We start from the raw sequence: 16,470 nt of genomic DNA on the forward strand, positions 1-16,470 counted from the left end.
CATAGATAATGCATTTCAAAGATAATTTTGCAACACTATAAAAGCTTTGTATATTCTTTTTTTTTCAAAGAAATCAAACTGGGTAATCATAAGACAATGTAAATTGTTCTTTTATTCCTCTTTTCTTAAAAAAAAGAAAGCAACTGGGTTTTCATAACACACTATATATTGGTCTTTTAAACAAATATTCAGAACAAAAAAAGAAACTGGGTGGTCATAATACAATTAACATTGCTCTATTTTTATTTTATTTTTCCAAGAAAAGAAACAGGGTTGTCATACCTGTTAATGACATTGATTTACACTGCACTTAACTTCTCGTTTCAAAATAATAGAACAAATTGTTGGCTGTTTGCGAATAATTATCCCTTTTGTCTATTCGCTCAATACTGAATTACGATGTATGGAATTACATCACAAAGTCCCTGTCAACAAAGACTTTAGGGAACACTTCAAATGTCAATGACTTCATCCTTTTACAGACTTTTGTGATTAAACAGTGCAAATAAATTAAGCATACAATTGTAGAATGCAAGATATTTGTGTGTTCTTATGTTGTTACATTTACTCAGAAAGTAACGTTTTTTTCTTTTTGGCTGTCGTAAGTTTTACTTCAAAAGGTTTATGTCTGGGATGTTTGAAAATTGAATGATAAACACCACAACGAATTGATAAGATCTTAGTCAGATTTTTGGCACCCAAATACAAAACTGTAAATAAAAATAAATAAAATAACAATGATATTTTGTATGACCCGGCATTTTCGATTTAGCTGTGCATATTATTTTGAAAATGCATAATGAAGATTTGTTGCTTTTCTATTCATTCTATTCATTTTGGTGTAGTTGACATGTTGAACAACAAATACTGTTGTTTTTTTCGTAAAGCAATTTATCAAACAAAATGGAAGCATTAAATAAGATGTAAAGATCAAGAATTCAAGCCACAAATAAACATTTCATTAATCACATGTATTTTGTTTAAATCCTTTGTTCTGATTAAAAGCATGAACAAAATTAGACTTCATATACATCACATCATTCTTCCTTGAAGAAAACATGGGCTTTATAATGTGATAGCTGAATAAAAACTTCATGAGCAGTGAACCCTGGGATGTTTTGTTTTGTTAATTGAATTGGTAGTGCATTTTTACACAATTTGGACATTGTTTCTGTAAATTAAACGCAATTTTTTTCGCTGTATCTACAGTGCTAAGGTCGTTGAGATAGGTCAGTATTGATCTGTGACATTACCAGTTATTGCAAACACCTTCACGTGGGTATGGCGTGTATTGGCAGATATGATTACCATTAAAGAAAGAATAATGTGATTGACAACTGAAATCATGTCTTTGATGTTGGGGAAGGGGTGTTATTGTTTGTCACACAACACAAGCGTGAATATGTTGTACAATAAAGGAACAAAAAACTGGACTAATCTTGATCTAGTTTTTTGAATGTCAGATTATACAAAAAATTAAAGAGTAAACAGTATAGATTGCAGGCTTATAGAGGGGCATTTGATTAAAAATATATTTCAAGCTATCTGAGCAATCAATTCATTCTTTGAATTCAGTTCAGGTTAACAGCCAATGCTTTTTAAATTGACAGTTATCGATCAAGAATGGCCACTTTATCCAAAATAATATTTACAAGTAGCAAGTCAATAAAATGAGACGTCATTCAAGTTGCAACAAGGAGATTGTGTAATCAATATTTATGACTGTATTAAGGTGACATTCTCAAAGATACCTGGCAGTGGTTCCAACACAAACCGAACAAAAATTATCAAACTTTTACGTAAAATACAGTTACAAGTCACCCCCCAAACAAGCTTACATCAATTAGTTTAAACACATACAATTATTAAATGAGCCTCGATCATGGAAGGCACAGCTTAATGCAGGCATGAAAAGTGTCATCCTCCCTCGATCTGGGAAGGCACAGCTTAATGCAGGCATGAAAAGTGTCATCCTCCCTCGATCTGGGAAGGCACAGCTTAATGCAGGCATGAAAAGTGTCATCCTTGATGAGCCTGTGCAGTCTGCAGAGGTTAACCCTTTCAGTGCTGGAACCGAATTCTGAAGGCCTTTGCAAACAGTTTGGATCCAGATGAGACACCACAGAACGTGGCGTCTCATCAGGATCCAAACTGTTTGCTCTTCTGATAGTATTCTTTGAAAAAAATCGAAGAAAATGCTAATTTTAGAAATTCAGCAGACGACATTTTAGCAGACGACAAATTTCCCAGCATGCAAAGGGTTAATCAGAAACAACATATTCTGTCTAAGCCTTTTTTGCTTAGAATAAACCTCATTTCAACAAAAGATATGACCATTAAAGTGAAAAGTATCATCTCTGATAAGCCTTTGCAGACTGCACAGGCTAATACAGGAAGTCACTTTATGCAGATGCATTTAGTCCTTTTTTCCAAAAGCCAGGCATACATATAAGTGATGACTGATGATGTAGAATACCTCTTGTCCTTAAGAAGACTGTTAATAACCGCCTTTAAAACCGATTTCTGGATATCTTGGGGCTGAAAAGATAAAAGTTACAATCATGCATAAAACTTGTACATTATTTCAGTAGTTTGAATTTATGGTTGTGTGATCTACCCAATTTACTTGAATCCTTGGATAAAATGTATGTCTTCTACAAAAAAGGTGGAGATATGATGCTCATCACCTACTGTTGAACTTCCCATAGAAAATTGCTTAACAGATCAGATTCAGTTTATGTTTGTATTAAAATCCAGGTGACCTTTTTCAAGCAATTGAAACCTTGTTTTGTAAAGGCCTTTGGCCTTTATCCTTACTGAGTACTTATACAAGTAAAGAAAGATTATTGAAGTCCATGAAAATTTGATTGGTTATTGAAATGCCGTCTGAAAGTGGCCTCTTATGCCATGCAATCCTATTCATTCAGCAGATGCTTTACAAGTGTCAGACTCTAGAAGAATTTAATGCATTTGTTGCAAACATGTACACGTAACAATGAATAAGAAAATACAAGCCACAATAATTAGAAATATGTTTCATAAAAAACACTTCTCAACGCTCATGTCTACTTTGGTGTTTACAAACCTTATCCGAGTATTAAATGTTATACGCGTTATCATATTTCTGACAAGCGTCAAACTATTATTGCATAAAAGATTGTTTTACACATTATTGACAGTGGGCGATATGAAAGCTGTGGCATCCTTGATAAATATATCATATGTTTTGAAGTTTATGACGTCATCCGTCGTCTGAGGCTGCATTAACAGAGGACCCAGTATATTGACTGGAGCTAGATCAATATCCTGATCAATACAGTCTATATTATATTCTTGCTTGAGAAGGTAAAGGTGCAGTATTGCCATTCAGAAGATTAATACTTAAGCTTTTAAAATAGCTTTTATTCTTTCCCACAAGCAGTTACATAGAAAAATATTGTTTTACATGTAAATATTTTGTCTGTCAATTCTTAAGGTCTAAAGTTATAGAGGTATTAACATAAATAATTTTGCCTCAAAAAAATAAAACCATTACATTCAATTTAATAAAGCAATTAATAAATAACAAGAGCTGTCACCATAGGATGACCTATGCCCCCTATTAACGCTTTGATAGAAGTTATGAGCATTTTTCGAAACCTTAACGCTGATTTCGAAAGCTAAACACGGACACTAAGTTCAAGGTCAAGGTCACAGGGGTAAAAATGTTTGTGCGTATGGAAAGGCCTTGTCCATATTCACATGCATACCAAATATGAAGGTTATATATATCAAAAGGGACAGATAAGTTATGAGCATTTTTCGAAACCTAAACGCAGATTTCAAAACCTTAACGCAAACCCTAAGTTAAAGGTCAAGGTCACAGGGGTCAAAATGTTTTTTTCCATATACACATGCATACCAAATACGAAGATTATCTCTCAAGGGACATAAAAGTTATAAGCATTTTTCCAAACCTAAACACAGATTTTGAAACCTTTTTTTTTAAATTCCATTTTTTAATTTTTTTCGTAAACATAATACACCTAGCATATAACATAATACATAATATGTCAAATATACACACAATTAGTATGTTTGTTTCACAATGTATTACTATATAATGGTACAAAGCATTTTTGAAGGCTATGATTGTTGTAGATAAAGCATGTGTATTTTGCCTATTACATATTACTAGAAAATACATACATTGAGCAACATGTTTCACAAAGTTTTTTATATTACTTGTGCAGTGTCCGACAAATCCATTGCCCGGAGCCCGGGGGCTACCGAAATTTTTCATCGGGCTACTGAAATTTTCCAGCTGACACCCCCCGGGCTACTATAAATCTATAAGAGTGGTAGCCCGGTTTATTGACAGACATACGTAGAATAAACACGCTGACCATGTGTTTGTACACTGTGTATTGCTTATAATCCGATAACAAAGTGCAATCAATTATCTAATCAGTCACCGATCACTTGCGGTAATGTCTTAAACAGTAACAGTGTATTTTAATCATCCAATCAGAATCAACATTTGTCGTCTGCTAATAATATAATGAGAGCCGGTTGGATAGTTGGCGCACATGATGCAACATCATTTTGCAGTTTGGAATTCTTTGTTTACCGCAACAATGAGTAATAGCGACAACGTTTTTGATGTCGTTAAATATCGAAGGACGCCAAACATTAAATATATCAAAACAATAGCGGATTCTTCAAAACGGTAACGAAACCGAAAATGAATATTAATGACAACTTTGTGAACGCGGTTAACACCTGCTAATTAGTTTGCATTGTCAATTAATAATTGGATTTATCGACTGTTTATCAATAATCCCATATATACCCGATTTATATTTTTAAAACCAAATTATGGGTGGGTAATATAGACAATAAGAGTCATAAACACAAACGTTTGAAATTTTCTAAAGTGTCAAATGAATTTCGGCATATGGTTCTATTTAAAGATATGATTAAATAAGCTCCCAATCAGGACCGTTGTATTGCAACATGCGTAAATAACCTGCCACGGTTTGCACGCGTTGTGTACAGCTATTTTAGGTTACAAAATTCTACATTTAAGAAATGAATTTCTTTGTCCTGATAAAAAGCGTGCGAAAATTGGCGTGGGTGTATTAATTTGTAAATAAAAAATTTCGTAGCGGGTACAACATTGAGATCGTTTAATTTCCATTAAAAGTTTCGTTGTGAATTTTAACTAAAGTACCGGGGTATATCGCGAATTGTTTGGCATTGACATTTTCTCTTAAAAAATATCATGTAAACACGAGTTCCTTCATTATTGAAACAATTATTGTATTGTATACTGACTGCACACAAGTGACGTAACATACGGATGCAATACGTAAATTCGGACAGTACTTAAAATCGAACACAAGTAAATAAATGCTTTAATACTCTTGATTTCTTGAAACTCGGTATTTGTTGTTAAAAAGGGCAATTGCATTGATTAACACCATACGAGTCAATCGTATTGATCATCTAAACGCTTTATTTACGTTTACAACTTAACGTGCTGTCCGAATTTAAGTACACATACATGTGCACGTACATGTAATATCTACATGTAGTATATGATTTTCTTTGGTACATTTACATTTAAGTACACGGTGCCTGTACTGTAACATTAATTTACGATATTGACTACATGTACATCAGACTACTTGCTGTTTTATGTATATGTATGTATACATATTATGTATATGTAAATGAAGAAATAAAATAAAGATGAAAACCTGCCTCTTATCATTTTGTAAGAAATTTTTTATGGGCTACCAAATATTTTTATTGGTAGCCCAGTGGGCTACCTGAAAAATAAGAAATTTGTCGGACACTGCTTGTGGTACATAGCATCTGTGAAGACAATAGTTGGTGTGAAATGAATATGTTTGAATTAGTTTCAAACAATATTTAAAAGTTTGCAAAAATGGTGTAATGTTACACAGGTCAATAAAGGTTATAATACAAATATACAACAAGAAGGCCAAGATGGCCCTAGTTCGCTCACCTGAGAGGAGTCGGTTCATTCAATCTTTACCAAATGTAAAACTTGACCTAGAGATTGTCCAGACAAACATCCTGGTCAAGTATCTTCATTATTTTATCTGCGAGTCATGATCAATGTACCTATGAAATTTCATGATCCTAGGCATAAGCATTCTTGAGTTATCATCCGGAAACCATTTTTCTAAGTTGAGTCACCGTGACCTTGACAGCCATTGCGTGAATACGTTTTTTGGCACTGTGACCTTGAACTGCGACCTAGTGACCTGATAATCTTTAAGGGCCATCTGCGAGTAATGATCAATATACCTATGAAGTTTCATGAACCTAGGCATAAGCGTTCTTGAGTTATCATCCAGAAACCATTTTACTATTTCAAGTCACTGTGACCTTGACCTTTGACCTAGTGACCTGAAAATCAATAGGGGTCATCTGCGATTCATGATCATTGTACCTATGAAGTTTCATGATCCTAGGCATAAGCGTTCTTGAGTTATCATCCAGAAACCATTTTACTATTTCAGGTCACCGTGACCTTGACCTTTGACCTAGTGACCTGAAAATCAAAAGGGGTCATCTTCTAGTCATAATCAATATACCTATGAAGTTTTATGATCCTAGGCATAAGCGTTCTTGAGTTATCATCTGGAAACCATTTTACTATTTTGGGTCACCGTGACCTTGACCTTTGACCTAGTGACCTGAAAATCAATTGGGGTCATCTACGAGTCATGATCAATGTACCTATGAAGTTTCATGGTCCTAGGCCTAAGTGTTCTTGAATTATCATCCGGAAACTATTTTACTGTTTCGGGTCATCGTGACCTTGACCTTTGACCTAGTGACCTAAAAATCAATAGGGGTCATCTACGAGTTATGATCAATGTACCTATGAAGTTTCATGATCCTAGGCCTAAGCGTTCTTGAGTTATCATCCGGAAACCATTTTACTATTTCGGGTCTTCGTGACCTTTACCTTTGACCTAGTGACCTGAAAATCAATAGGGGTTATCTGCGAGTCATGATAAATGTATCTATGAACTTTCATATCCTAGGCATAAGCGTTCTTGAGTTATCATCCGGAAACCATTTTACTGCTTTAGGTCACCGTGACCCTGACCTCTAACCTAGTGACCTGAAAATCAATAGGGGTCATCTGCGAGTCATGATGAATGTATCTATGAAGTTTCATGATCCTAGGCCTAATTTTTTTTTGTGTTCTTGAGTTATCATCCGGAAACAATTTTACTATTTCGGGTCATTGTGACCTTGACCTTTGACCTAGTGACCTGAAAATCAATAGGGGTCATCTGTGAGTCATGATCAATGCACCTATAAAGTTTCATGATCCTTGGCAGAAGCGCTCTTGAGTTATCATCCGGAAACCATCTGGTGGACGGACGGACCGACATGAGCAAAACAATATACCTTTCTTCTTTGAAAGGGGGGGGGGGGGGGGGGGCATAATAAGAAAACTGCCCTTCCTCCCAGCAGCCATGCTATTCAACTGTCCTGAACCATTTTTGAACTCAACTCTTGTATCAAGGAAACGAATGTTCTGAGCAAATTTCATGTAAATTGGGCCAAAAATGTGACTTCTACTGTGTTAACATGTTTTCACTATAAACATATAGATAAAAATGCCCCGCCCACTGGCGGCAATGTTTTTTCACCGATCCCGATCATTTTCAAACTCGTCCGAGATATGAATAAAACCAATGTTTTGACCAACTGTCATGATGATTGGGCAAAAATTGTGACTTCCAGAGTGTTTACAAGGTTTCTCTATAGCCAAATAGGGAGTACTGCCACTATATACATATAGAGAAAAATGCCCTGCCCACTGGCTGCCATGTTTTTTCACCGATCTTGACCATTTTCGAACTCGTCCGAGACATCAATTGAACCAATGTTTTGACCAACATTCATGATGATTGGGCAAAAATTGTGACTTCTACAGTGTTTACAAGGTTTCTCTATAGCCGAATAAGGAAAACTGCCCCGCCCACTGGAGGCCATGTTTTTCAACGGATCGGAACCACTTTTGAACTCAACCAAGATATCATTAAGACAAACATTTTGACAAAGTTACGTGAAGATTGGGCATGAAATGTGACTTCTACAGTGTTTACAAGGTTTGTCTTTTTTTTGACCTAGTGACCTAGTTTTTGACCCGGCACAACCCAGTTTTGAACTCAGCCGAGATTTCATTGGGACAAAGCATCTGACCAAGTTTCATGAAGGTGGGACAAGATATGTGACCCTAGAGTGTTTACGAGCAAATGTTTACGGACGGACGGACATACGTTGGACAAAGACCGGTCAGAAAAGCTCACCTGAGCAATCAGGTGAGCTAAAAAAAGAAAGAAAAAAGGGGTGTTTGTTGCTTTAAGGTAGGTGTTCTTATGTAATTGAGTATGTGTAAAGATGTTTTTAGGGTAGGTGTATTAATTGGTAAAAAAATGCGCCCAGCGAGTATAAAATATATGTAGTTTGTTTTGTGTTGTTGCGATTAATTCCTCGAGTTTAATTCTAGTATTAAAAAATGGTACAAAAATTTCTACTATTGGTGCTGTTTTCTCCTGTTTGCATTTAAATATAAAATATTTAGCCAACAATATTATGAAGTTAATGACATGTGAATTGTTAGCATCAGTTAGGATCAAATTACAAAAAGATATAGTTGCATAATTTAGCTCCAAGTTTTCTAACCTTTCTAACTTGTCGTAAATAAAGTTTTTTATATCCATCCAAAACTTTTGAATAGGATGACAATCCCAGAATAAGTGAATATTCTTTTCTGTGTGCATATTACAATCAAAGCGCTGAAGACACTGAAGATGTTCGCTATGGCATAATTTAACACGCAATTCATTTTTCAAAATCAATCGCAAGTTTGAAATGAACACACGCCATTCAAATTTATAAAGTGTGTGTCATAGCGCACGGGTCGAGTTTTGTGTGCACTTTTTATCATCCTTATTATTTCATAGAAATAACTCGCCAAGAATATAAATTCATAATGAAAGTTCCCTGTACAAAACTTTTGATTTTTGACACCATATACAAATTCAAAATATACAATAATCTTCGTATCTTGTATGTGAAGGAATAAAAGTATATACACATTGCTGTTTATGCTTTACTTGTTACCCGAGCAGTTCACACGGTGTCAACAACGCTGACATAAACATAGGTATAGAGCACTAATGCGCTTTTTAGGCGTAGCTGTTTTACTCAGTTTTCATCTTAGTGACTTTTACATATCGCCAACAGACACGCATGAATATTTTCGAATATGTAATATGCTGATTCACGATACAACCTCTGAATTTTTGCAACATCACTGCGTATGTGCTCAATTCAAAAGATGTAGCACTGTTCAGTGTTAGGAATTTCGGACTATGCTCAAACGACACAAATTGTGGCCCTGTTACAATAACGCGTTACAATCCATCTCGCAGAATTTCACTTTCGCCTCCAAGATGAGAAAACAATCATTAGCGAAATAGTATATTAAGTATTTCTGATTTTATATCTTTAATGATATCATTTGGTTGGTTTGGGAGAACTGATAAGGATTCTAAGTTTTTCCCAGGTTTTGGAATGAGTGATTGTGTTGCTATAGTTGTTCACATTGGGAACATTCCTCCAAAGTTCAAATATTATGGATGTCTGTTTTATGTGTGAACACAATCCTTATTATCTGCATATCTTCACCTGATTCATTTTATTGCTAGGCCCAATTCAACCAGAAAATATTTTGGTGTGGTTTACAAGATATCTACCATAACCATAAACCTTCACTTATTAACACTGTTGCTATCCAAGCCACGCGTACTGTTACAGTTAAAACTAATTGTGATATGTTTACGATTGCTCAATGAACTTGGAACTTTTTGCAAATACCGGTAAACACATGTTAGGTGTTGGCTCATATAAATCACCTAAAGGGTGGTTAAATAAACGCGCCCTCTTTGTGATTTTCATTGCGCCCAGGCGCATTTATTAGGATAAAGACTGTTTGCTGCATGCTCATCAGTATCTAAGGTTTGGAAATGAAGCCTTAAAAACTTGAATCTTGTAAGAAAGGTCTTAAATTAATTATAACTTTCTAAGGGATTACAAATGTGTGAAAATACGTATCTTAGTGGTAAAGGGTTAAATAGTATTATCTTCCTTCATATCATACAGTACAAGATACAAACTAAATCAACAAGAAAGTGCAAACAATGTTTTTGACAATATAGCACATTAACATTATTCTAAGATTTCCTGGTAATAATGGACATGCAATCAGGGCTCAACATTAACCTAAAAACCAATTTGCCCTGCCGGGCAAGTACTTAGAAAATCTAGTTGCCCTGAACGTAAAGCCATTTGCCCAAACATGAAATATTACATTAACTGTTAACCTCATATTTTTTAATGAAGATCAACACCACAAAACCATTTTTTTATGTTTGCACATTTAACCAAATGATTACAGCAATTAAAGTCTAATAAAAGTCTAAATTAAATGCTGTGTTCTTTTTTGCACTTGCCAGGGCGGACAACTAGATTATAAATTAACTTGCCCGGACCTTACTTTTACTTGCCAGGGGCAATAGGACAACCGTTAATGTTGAGCCCTGCATGCAATGTCTGTTAGCACACAAGTTGCATTAAACATTTATTGTTCATGCATTGTCTGCAAAGTCAATCATAGATATTTACATAATTTCCAGTTCAAAAGACAGGAAAATTGATTATTTATAGAAACGTCACACTAGTTTTGTTTAAACAACAGCTATGTAAATAAAGCAGCTTCCAATGCCTTTAATTTAATGGGAGCATGTACTATTTGTCTGTGAAAGAGCAATTTCTACCTGGTCAGGTAACCAATGACATCACAGAACAAACAAATGAGCTTAGGAACATATAATGCCAATATTAAAGTTGTATGTATATATCAAGATCTAGATCAAAACACCAGGGTGCTGCATTCTGCTCCTCTTTGCTTCCCCCTCCTGTCCCTCTGGACTGGTCCCCAACAAAAAATGTCAATGTCTTCTAAAATTAACTAATTTTTTTGCAAACAATTTATGACAAATGAAAAGACTGCTTAAAGACTTTGATTACATTTTTTTTGCTAAATAAGTAATTGTATTTAGAAAATTATAAGAAAATGTCACAAGACTGGTCTGTCTTTCTGCCATGCCCATTTTGTATTATACACTTTGTACCCTATATATCTTTGCATGTGTTTAAAATGATTGTGTTCCTTCTTGCATCTGACACAGTAATGCGTCTCAAATCGAGAAACTGAATGCCTCGGCATTTACATATAAACTGTTTCATAGAATGTAACAAGAGATGTGTTTGTCAGAAACACAATGCTCGTTGTGGGTGTGTGTGTGTGTATTTGAGATTTAATTACAGGTCGTCCAGCGTCTTCTCGACTACAGATGTATCGACCTGCCAGGAAACACAATGCTCCCTATGGTGCCGCTTTGAAATAAAATTTCAATATATCATTTGGCAGGTTTAGAAATTATCTCCCTTTAAAAGCTTATTACTTCCCTTGGATTTGTTTTTTTTTGACCTTTGACATTGAAGGATGACCTTGACCTTTCACCACTAAAAATGTGAAGCTCCATGAGATACCGTAGGTTTCCACTTATAGCGCGCAGTGTTTTACCTCCAAAATTCAAATTAAAAAGCTGGTGCGCGCTATACATTGATACAACGCTATTCTGGCTGCTAAATTGGTAAAATATATGTTGTGTAATCGTAAATAATCAAAATGGCCGCAATTTTTTTTTTATACAGAAAACTACCACCCTATAATTGTACAGACTGAGGGGCCATTGTCGAAACAACAAGAAGGCGCTACTGGTAGATATGAATGCGTTAGAAGAAGTTTTGGTCAAAAATAAATTTGTTTGAATAAACTTGCAGACATTTCTTTGTTTGTGTTTTTACACTTCTTTATTGATGAATTCCGATGGGGATTGTTGTCAACATTCCGGAGAGCAGGCAAGGGTAGGTGCAAACGAGGTCTTTTTTGCGGGTAACGGTAGGTGTGAAAGGGGATCATTTTGAACTTCGTAATTGGCAGATGTTATTGAGTTAAATGTGCCACGACTTGTTAAGACGCTAATTGACATTTGAATCACTAATTGACACATGAAAACGTGAAGATATGCAATTGCATTTTGTGTGTATAAATATTGAACGTTCAACAGTGGTGTACCTCAACAACTGTATCCCTGTCTCCCATGCGACATTCAAATTTACCGGTAATGCCCATGCTTTCACCGAGGAAAAATCACACAATGTACACTAATTCTTATTTTCTCACGTTTTTCACAAAATGTACGTGGACTGTTAATCTTTTGCTAGAAAATTACAAAATTGTCAGAAAAGTATAGTGCTATGCAACCCATGCTCCTAATCATAATGACGCTTCCTATTTTGAATGCTTAATTAAGCTTTTCAATGCCCCGGATTATTGGATTGTGCAATAGTAAAATGGCGGCCATTTTCGGTCCGATTTGGTGGTTTTATTGTCTTTAAATATTTTTTTCTCCATTTTTGCATTAAAAAAACAGCCTGCGCGCTATACACGGGAGCGCGCTATACGTGGAAACCTACGGTACACGCATGCCAAATAGCAAGTTGCTATCTTCAATAGTGAAAAAGTTATGACCAATGTTAAAGTTTTGGTTAAAGTTTAGGGACACAGTGACACACACAGTGACACACTCACACACAATGACAGACAGGCCAAAAATATTATACACTCGATCATTCGTTTCGGGGGCATAAAAAACTTGGGCCCAATATTTAACAAGAGTTCCGCTGTAGGAGACATGCCCCCCCAAACAGGGCTTTGAACTACTGACCCCAATTTCAATAGGGGTCATCAACTGTCCAAGGCCAATGCACATGTGAAGTATCAAGCCAATGGGTCAATTCGTGGACAAGTTATTGTTCGGAAACAATTTTCACACTTATTGTGATAGAGACCTTGACCTTTGACCTTGTGACCCTAATTTCAATAGGGGTCTTATACTGTCAAAGGTCAATGCACATGATGTGAAGTATCAAGCCAATCTGTCAATTCGTTGACGAGTTATTGATCAGAAACAAACTGGTCTACAGACCGACCGACCGACTTCCAGCAAAAAATATACCACCTCTTCTTTGAATGGGAGCATAATAACATTAAGTACTTTTGAAATAAATGTACAGCTGTTTTACTTTGCAATCCAAATACAATTTCATCTTTTTCAAAGCATTGAAAACAAATTAGATATTCATTTTAGAGAAGTACATGCATCATATAATAAAGGTTGTACGCTTGCCCTGTCAAATAAACAACTATTTGTTGAGAAATTTCACCATTAAAAAGAAGGTTATTGGCTGAAAAGATTAAAACAGAGTTTATACCACAGGTATATATCAGGTCAATCAAGGTGGGGGTTAAAATGTAAAACCTACTTACCAGCCCAAGAATCAGGTCAAACACTGCGCTGATGAGGTCAAATTTAAGCCCTGGGTCATCCACTGTCTTGTACTCTTTATGGGGGTCTCGCTGAATAAGAAGATTAAATATCAATTTAAACAATTGTCACAGATTCAATCCAAGAATGTATTAATGAGTCGCGTTCTGAGAAAACTGGGTTTAATGCATGTGCATAAAGTGTCGTCCAAGATTAGCCTGTGCAGTCAGCACAGGCTAATCAGGGATGACACTTTCCACTTTTATGGTATTTTTTGTTTAAAGGAAGTCTCTTCTACACAAAAACCCAGTAAAGGCGGAAAGTGTCATCCCTGATTAGCCTGTGCAGACTGCACAGGCTAATCTGGGACGACACTTTACACACATGCAATAAGCCCAGTTTTCTCAGAATGCGACTCTTTAATACATTCTTTGATTTTCTCAGAACGCGGCTCATATATTCATACAAGCAAAATAACACTCCTGACTAAAAAAAATGTTAAAATATATGTTCAGTCATTAAAAATCATTGATCAAAATCAGCACAACAATAAGGTGTGTGTGATGCTTTTCATAATTTAGCAAAAACTCCATTCAAATTAAAAAGCCTTTAATGTTTAGTTGTTGTGGTTTGCTTCTAGGGGCACTGGGTTCGAACAAAAGGGCAGGTACTTTTTTATCTCTGTCCTTCTAATAACAATTTATTTTTTTTAATATTCCAAATCTTACAGTTTTTTGGTAATATAATTAAAATAAAGTTTTAAATAAAAATCTGTGAATAAGTCCCCTAAAAATTAAAGAAATCCATAATCAATAAAAAAACAGACAAAAGAGGTTTGCATGGTTTAAAAATAAAATAAGAGCTGAGTTTGTACAAATGGACATGTGCATTGCTAAACGCTTCCTGACTTTGTGGTGGAATATTCATTTTATTGAGCCATGAGCAAAGTAATCCAATATAATGTGATTATTGTTCTGAATGCTCTATTGAAATAACTGATGTATATGTAAGATTATGTTAGAATAAAAACAATAATTCATATTAATGTCAATATTTAGAGATAAACTTTGCCTCTGTCTGATTAGCTTACATTCTTTTGTACTAATTAACAAAAGAACTTGTTTCATTAATTACAGTTTGAAGCATGAATTTTCTTTAACTTGTTAGTATATTGTACTTTTTTGTCAGTTTCTTGATATAATGATTACAAGAATATATTTAAGTTGAGTATCATTCTGTATAAGTTATAAACTATATTCAAACTTGAAAATTACAATGTATAAAGAAAAACAAGAAAAATGACCATGCAACAAAACTAGATATTTGTTTTACCAAATTATTAGCTTAAATTAATTAACTTACAAGCAAGGTTTTCTTATTAGCTGCCTAAACACAAAATTAGAAAACAATACCGTCATCTGAACTAAAGTCATTGAGGGAAAACCATTTTTCTCTTTTCAAAAACAATAAGCTTGACCCAACTGGCTCCAAATGCCATTCTACCCTAGGTTTTTATGTACTGGTATGCTACCTACAAACAAAATAGCAGTAAAATACCTAAATCAAACTCAAGTTTTCTGTTTTAGGGTTACAGTGGCCTTGATGGCCATGGCCCTAAACGCAATGCCATCATAGGTCTGCATGTAAGCACAATATTACCTCAATCACAAATGAACTTATTATGTGCATACTCTTATTCTAATTTTAGTTACAGTGACAATGACCTGACTGGCCCTAAGGCCAGAGTTTTTTAATAAAATGATTTTCGGACCCGCCGACTCCAATTTTTGACGAAACCAAAAAAAAAAAAAAATTTAAAATCTTTTTTTCTTCGGATGCCAAAAGGTGGCTTTTAAACACGAAACGCTTGCCGGGTTTTAGAAAAAGTTCAAATGAGTTATAAATCATCATAATAAACCCAGTTTTAATTACCCTCATTAATACGCGAACCTTTTTCATCGTGTACATGTGCTGGAATTTACTAACAGCTACGCCATCATTGTTTGTGCAAGAAGTTGATGAACGCTACAACGCTTTCATCAGCAAAGTCTGCTAATTTCCCAATAATTATGCAACCGTCAAATAAAATCCTGAATGGAATCGATTTGTAAGTAAATATTTTATTATTTCTTTACAATTTTATAAAATTGATAGTATTAAAATGACTAAAAAATATTATGAAAGCAATAAGAAAAGAACGATTTTAATTTAACAGGTGCTCGAAATGCGAAACCCATTTACGCCTATCAACTTTAAACATTCCATATTTTACGCACAAATACGGTCATATTTTAGAGAATCAGTGCTCACGCTGCTGCCAGACATTATCGCCAATGGCGATTATTTTATCCAACTGGCTATTATTTCTTAAAATTGTCTAGAAAAAATGGCGATTATTTTATCCGCCTACATAAAAAATCAAATTGCCACTAAATGTTGTCCCGCGATTGCCAAACGCCTGCAAATCGGGCCATCAAGCAGGAAAAATCGATAACGAGATTACCTGTGTACACACTCGACCCTGTGTATTGTCATACACGCGTCAATAACTTCTGCGACATTGTGGCCTAGAGCATTTTTCTCAATCAGTGTCCGACAGCAGTGATATATTTCGGAAAAAACGTCTTTAATCTCCCTGTGCTTTACCAATTATCGGTAACTGTTAGATCTTTGTTAATTTTTCGCCAATTATTATTTAATCGTCATTATTGAAAATCGGCGCTAATATTGTTGGCTGGTTTTGTTTTGCATGCCGTTTTTTCTGCAATTAGATTACGTTGAACATTGCTTGATGAAATAATTATTTAATCGCCATCAACTAATTATCCCCGTAATTACCGCTGTTTGTCGTCTGCTTTAACATAATGATTCCAATTTTTAACCAGGTAACCTGGTTTTCCCAATTCAAAGGGACCCGGCATATGCCATGGTCAGCTAATTTTAACGAAACACGTGTTTGGAATTACACTAAGGT

At 35.1% G+C, this 16,470-nt stretch overlaps 1 protein-coding gene across 2 annotated transcripts in view; it reads right to left on the reverse strand.

The window, feature by feature from the left end:
* LOC127841976 (probable E3 ubiquitin-protein ligase HECTD2) overlaps positions 1-16,470 on the reverse strand; it is a 64,841-nt gene that overhangs the window by 36,433 nt on the left and 11,938 nt on the right. For both annotated transcript variants that reach the window (XM_052371204.1, XM_052371206.1), the window contains exons 4-5: positions 13,499-13,588; positions 2,477-2,538 (exon numbers count right to left, since the gene is read on the reverse strand). In XM_052371204.1, coding sequence (XP_052227164.1) covers positions 2,477-2,538; positions 13,499-13,588 — 152 coding nt within the window. The remainder of the gene's footprint in view (positions 1-2,476; positions 2,539-13,498; positions 13,589-16,470) is intronic.

This window comes from Dreissena polymorpha, chromosome 8 (genome assembly GCF_020536995.1).
Source record: "Dreissena polymorpha isolate Duluth1 chromosome 8, UMN_Dpol_1.0, whole genome shotgun sequence".
Taxonomy (NCBI): domain Eukaryota; kingdom Metazoa; phylum Mollusca; class Bivalvia; order Myida; family Dreissenidae; genus Dreissena; species Dreissena polymorpha.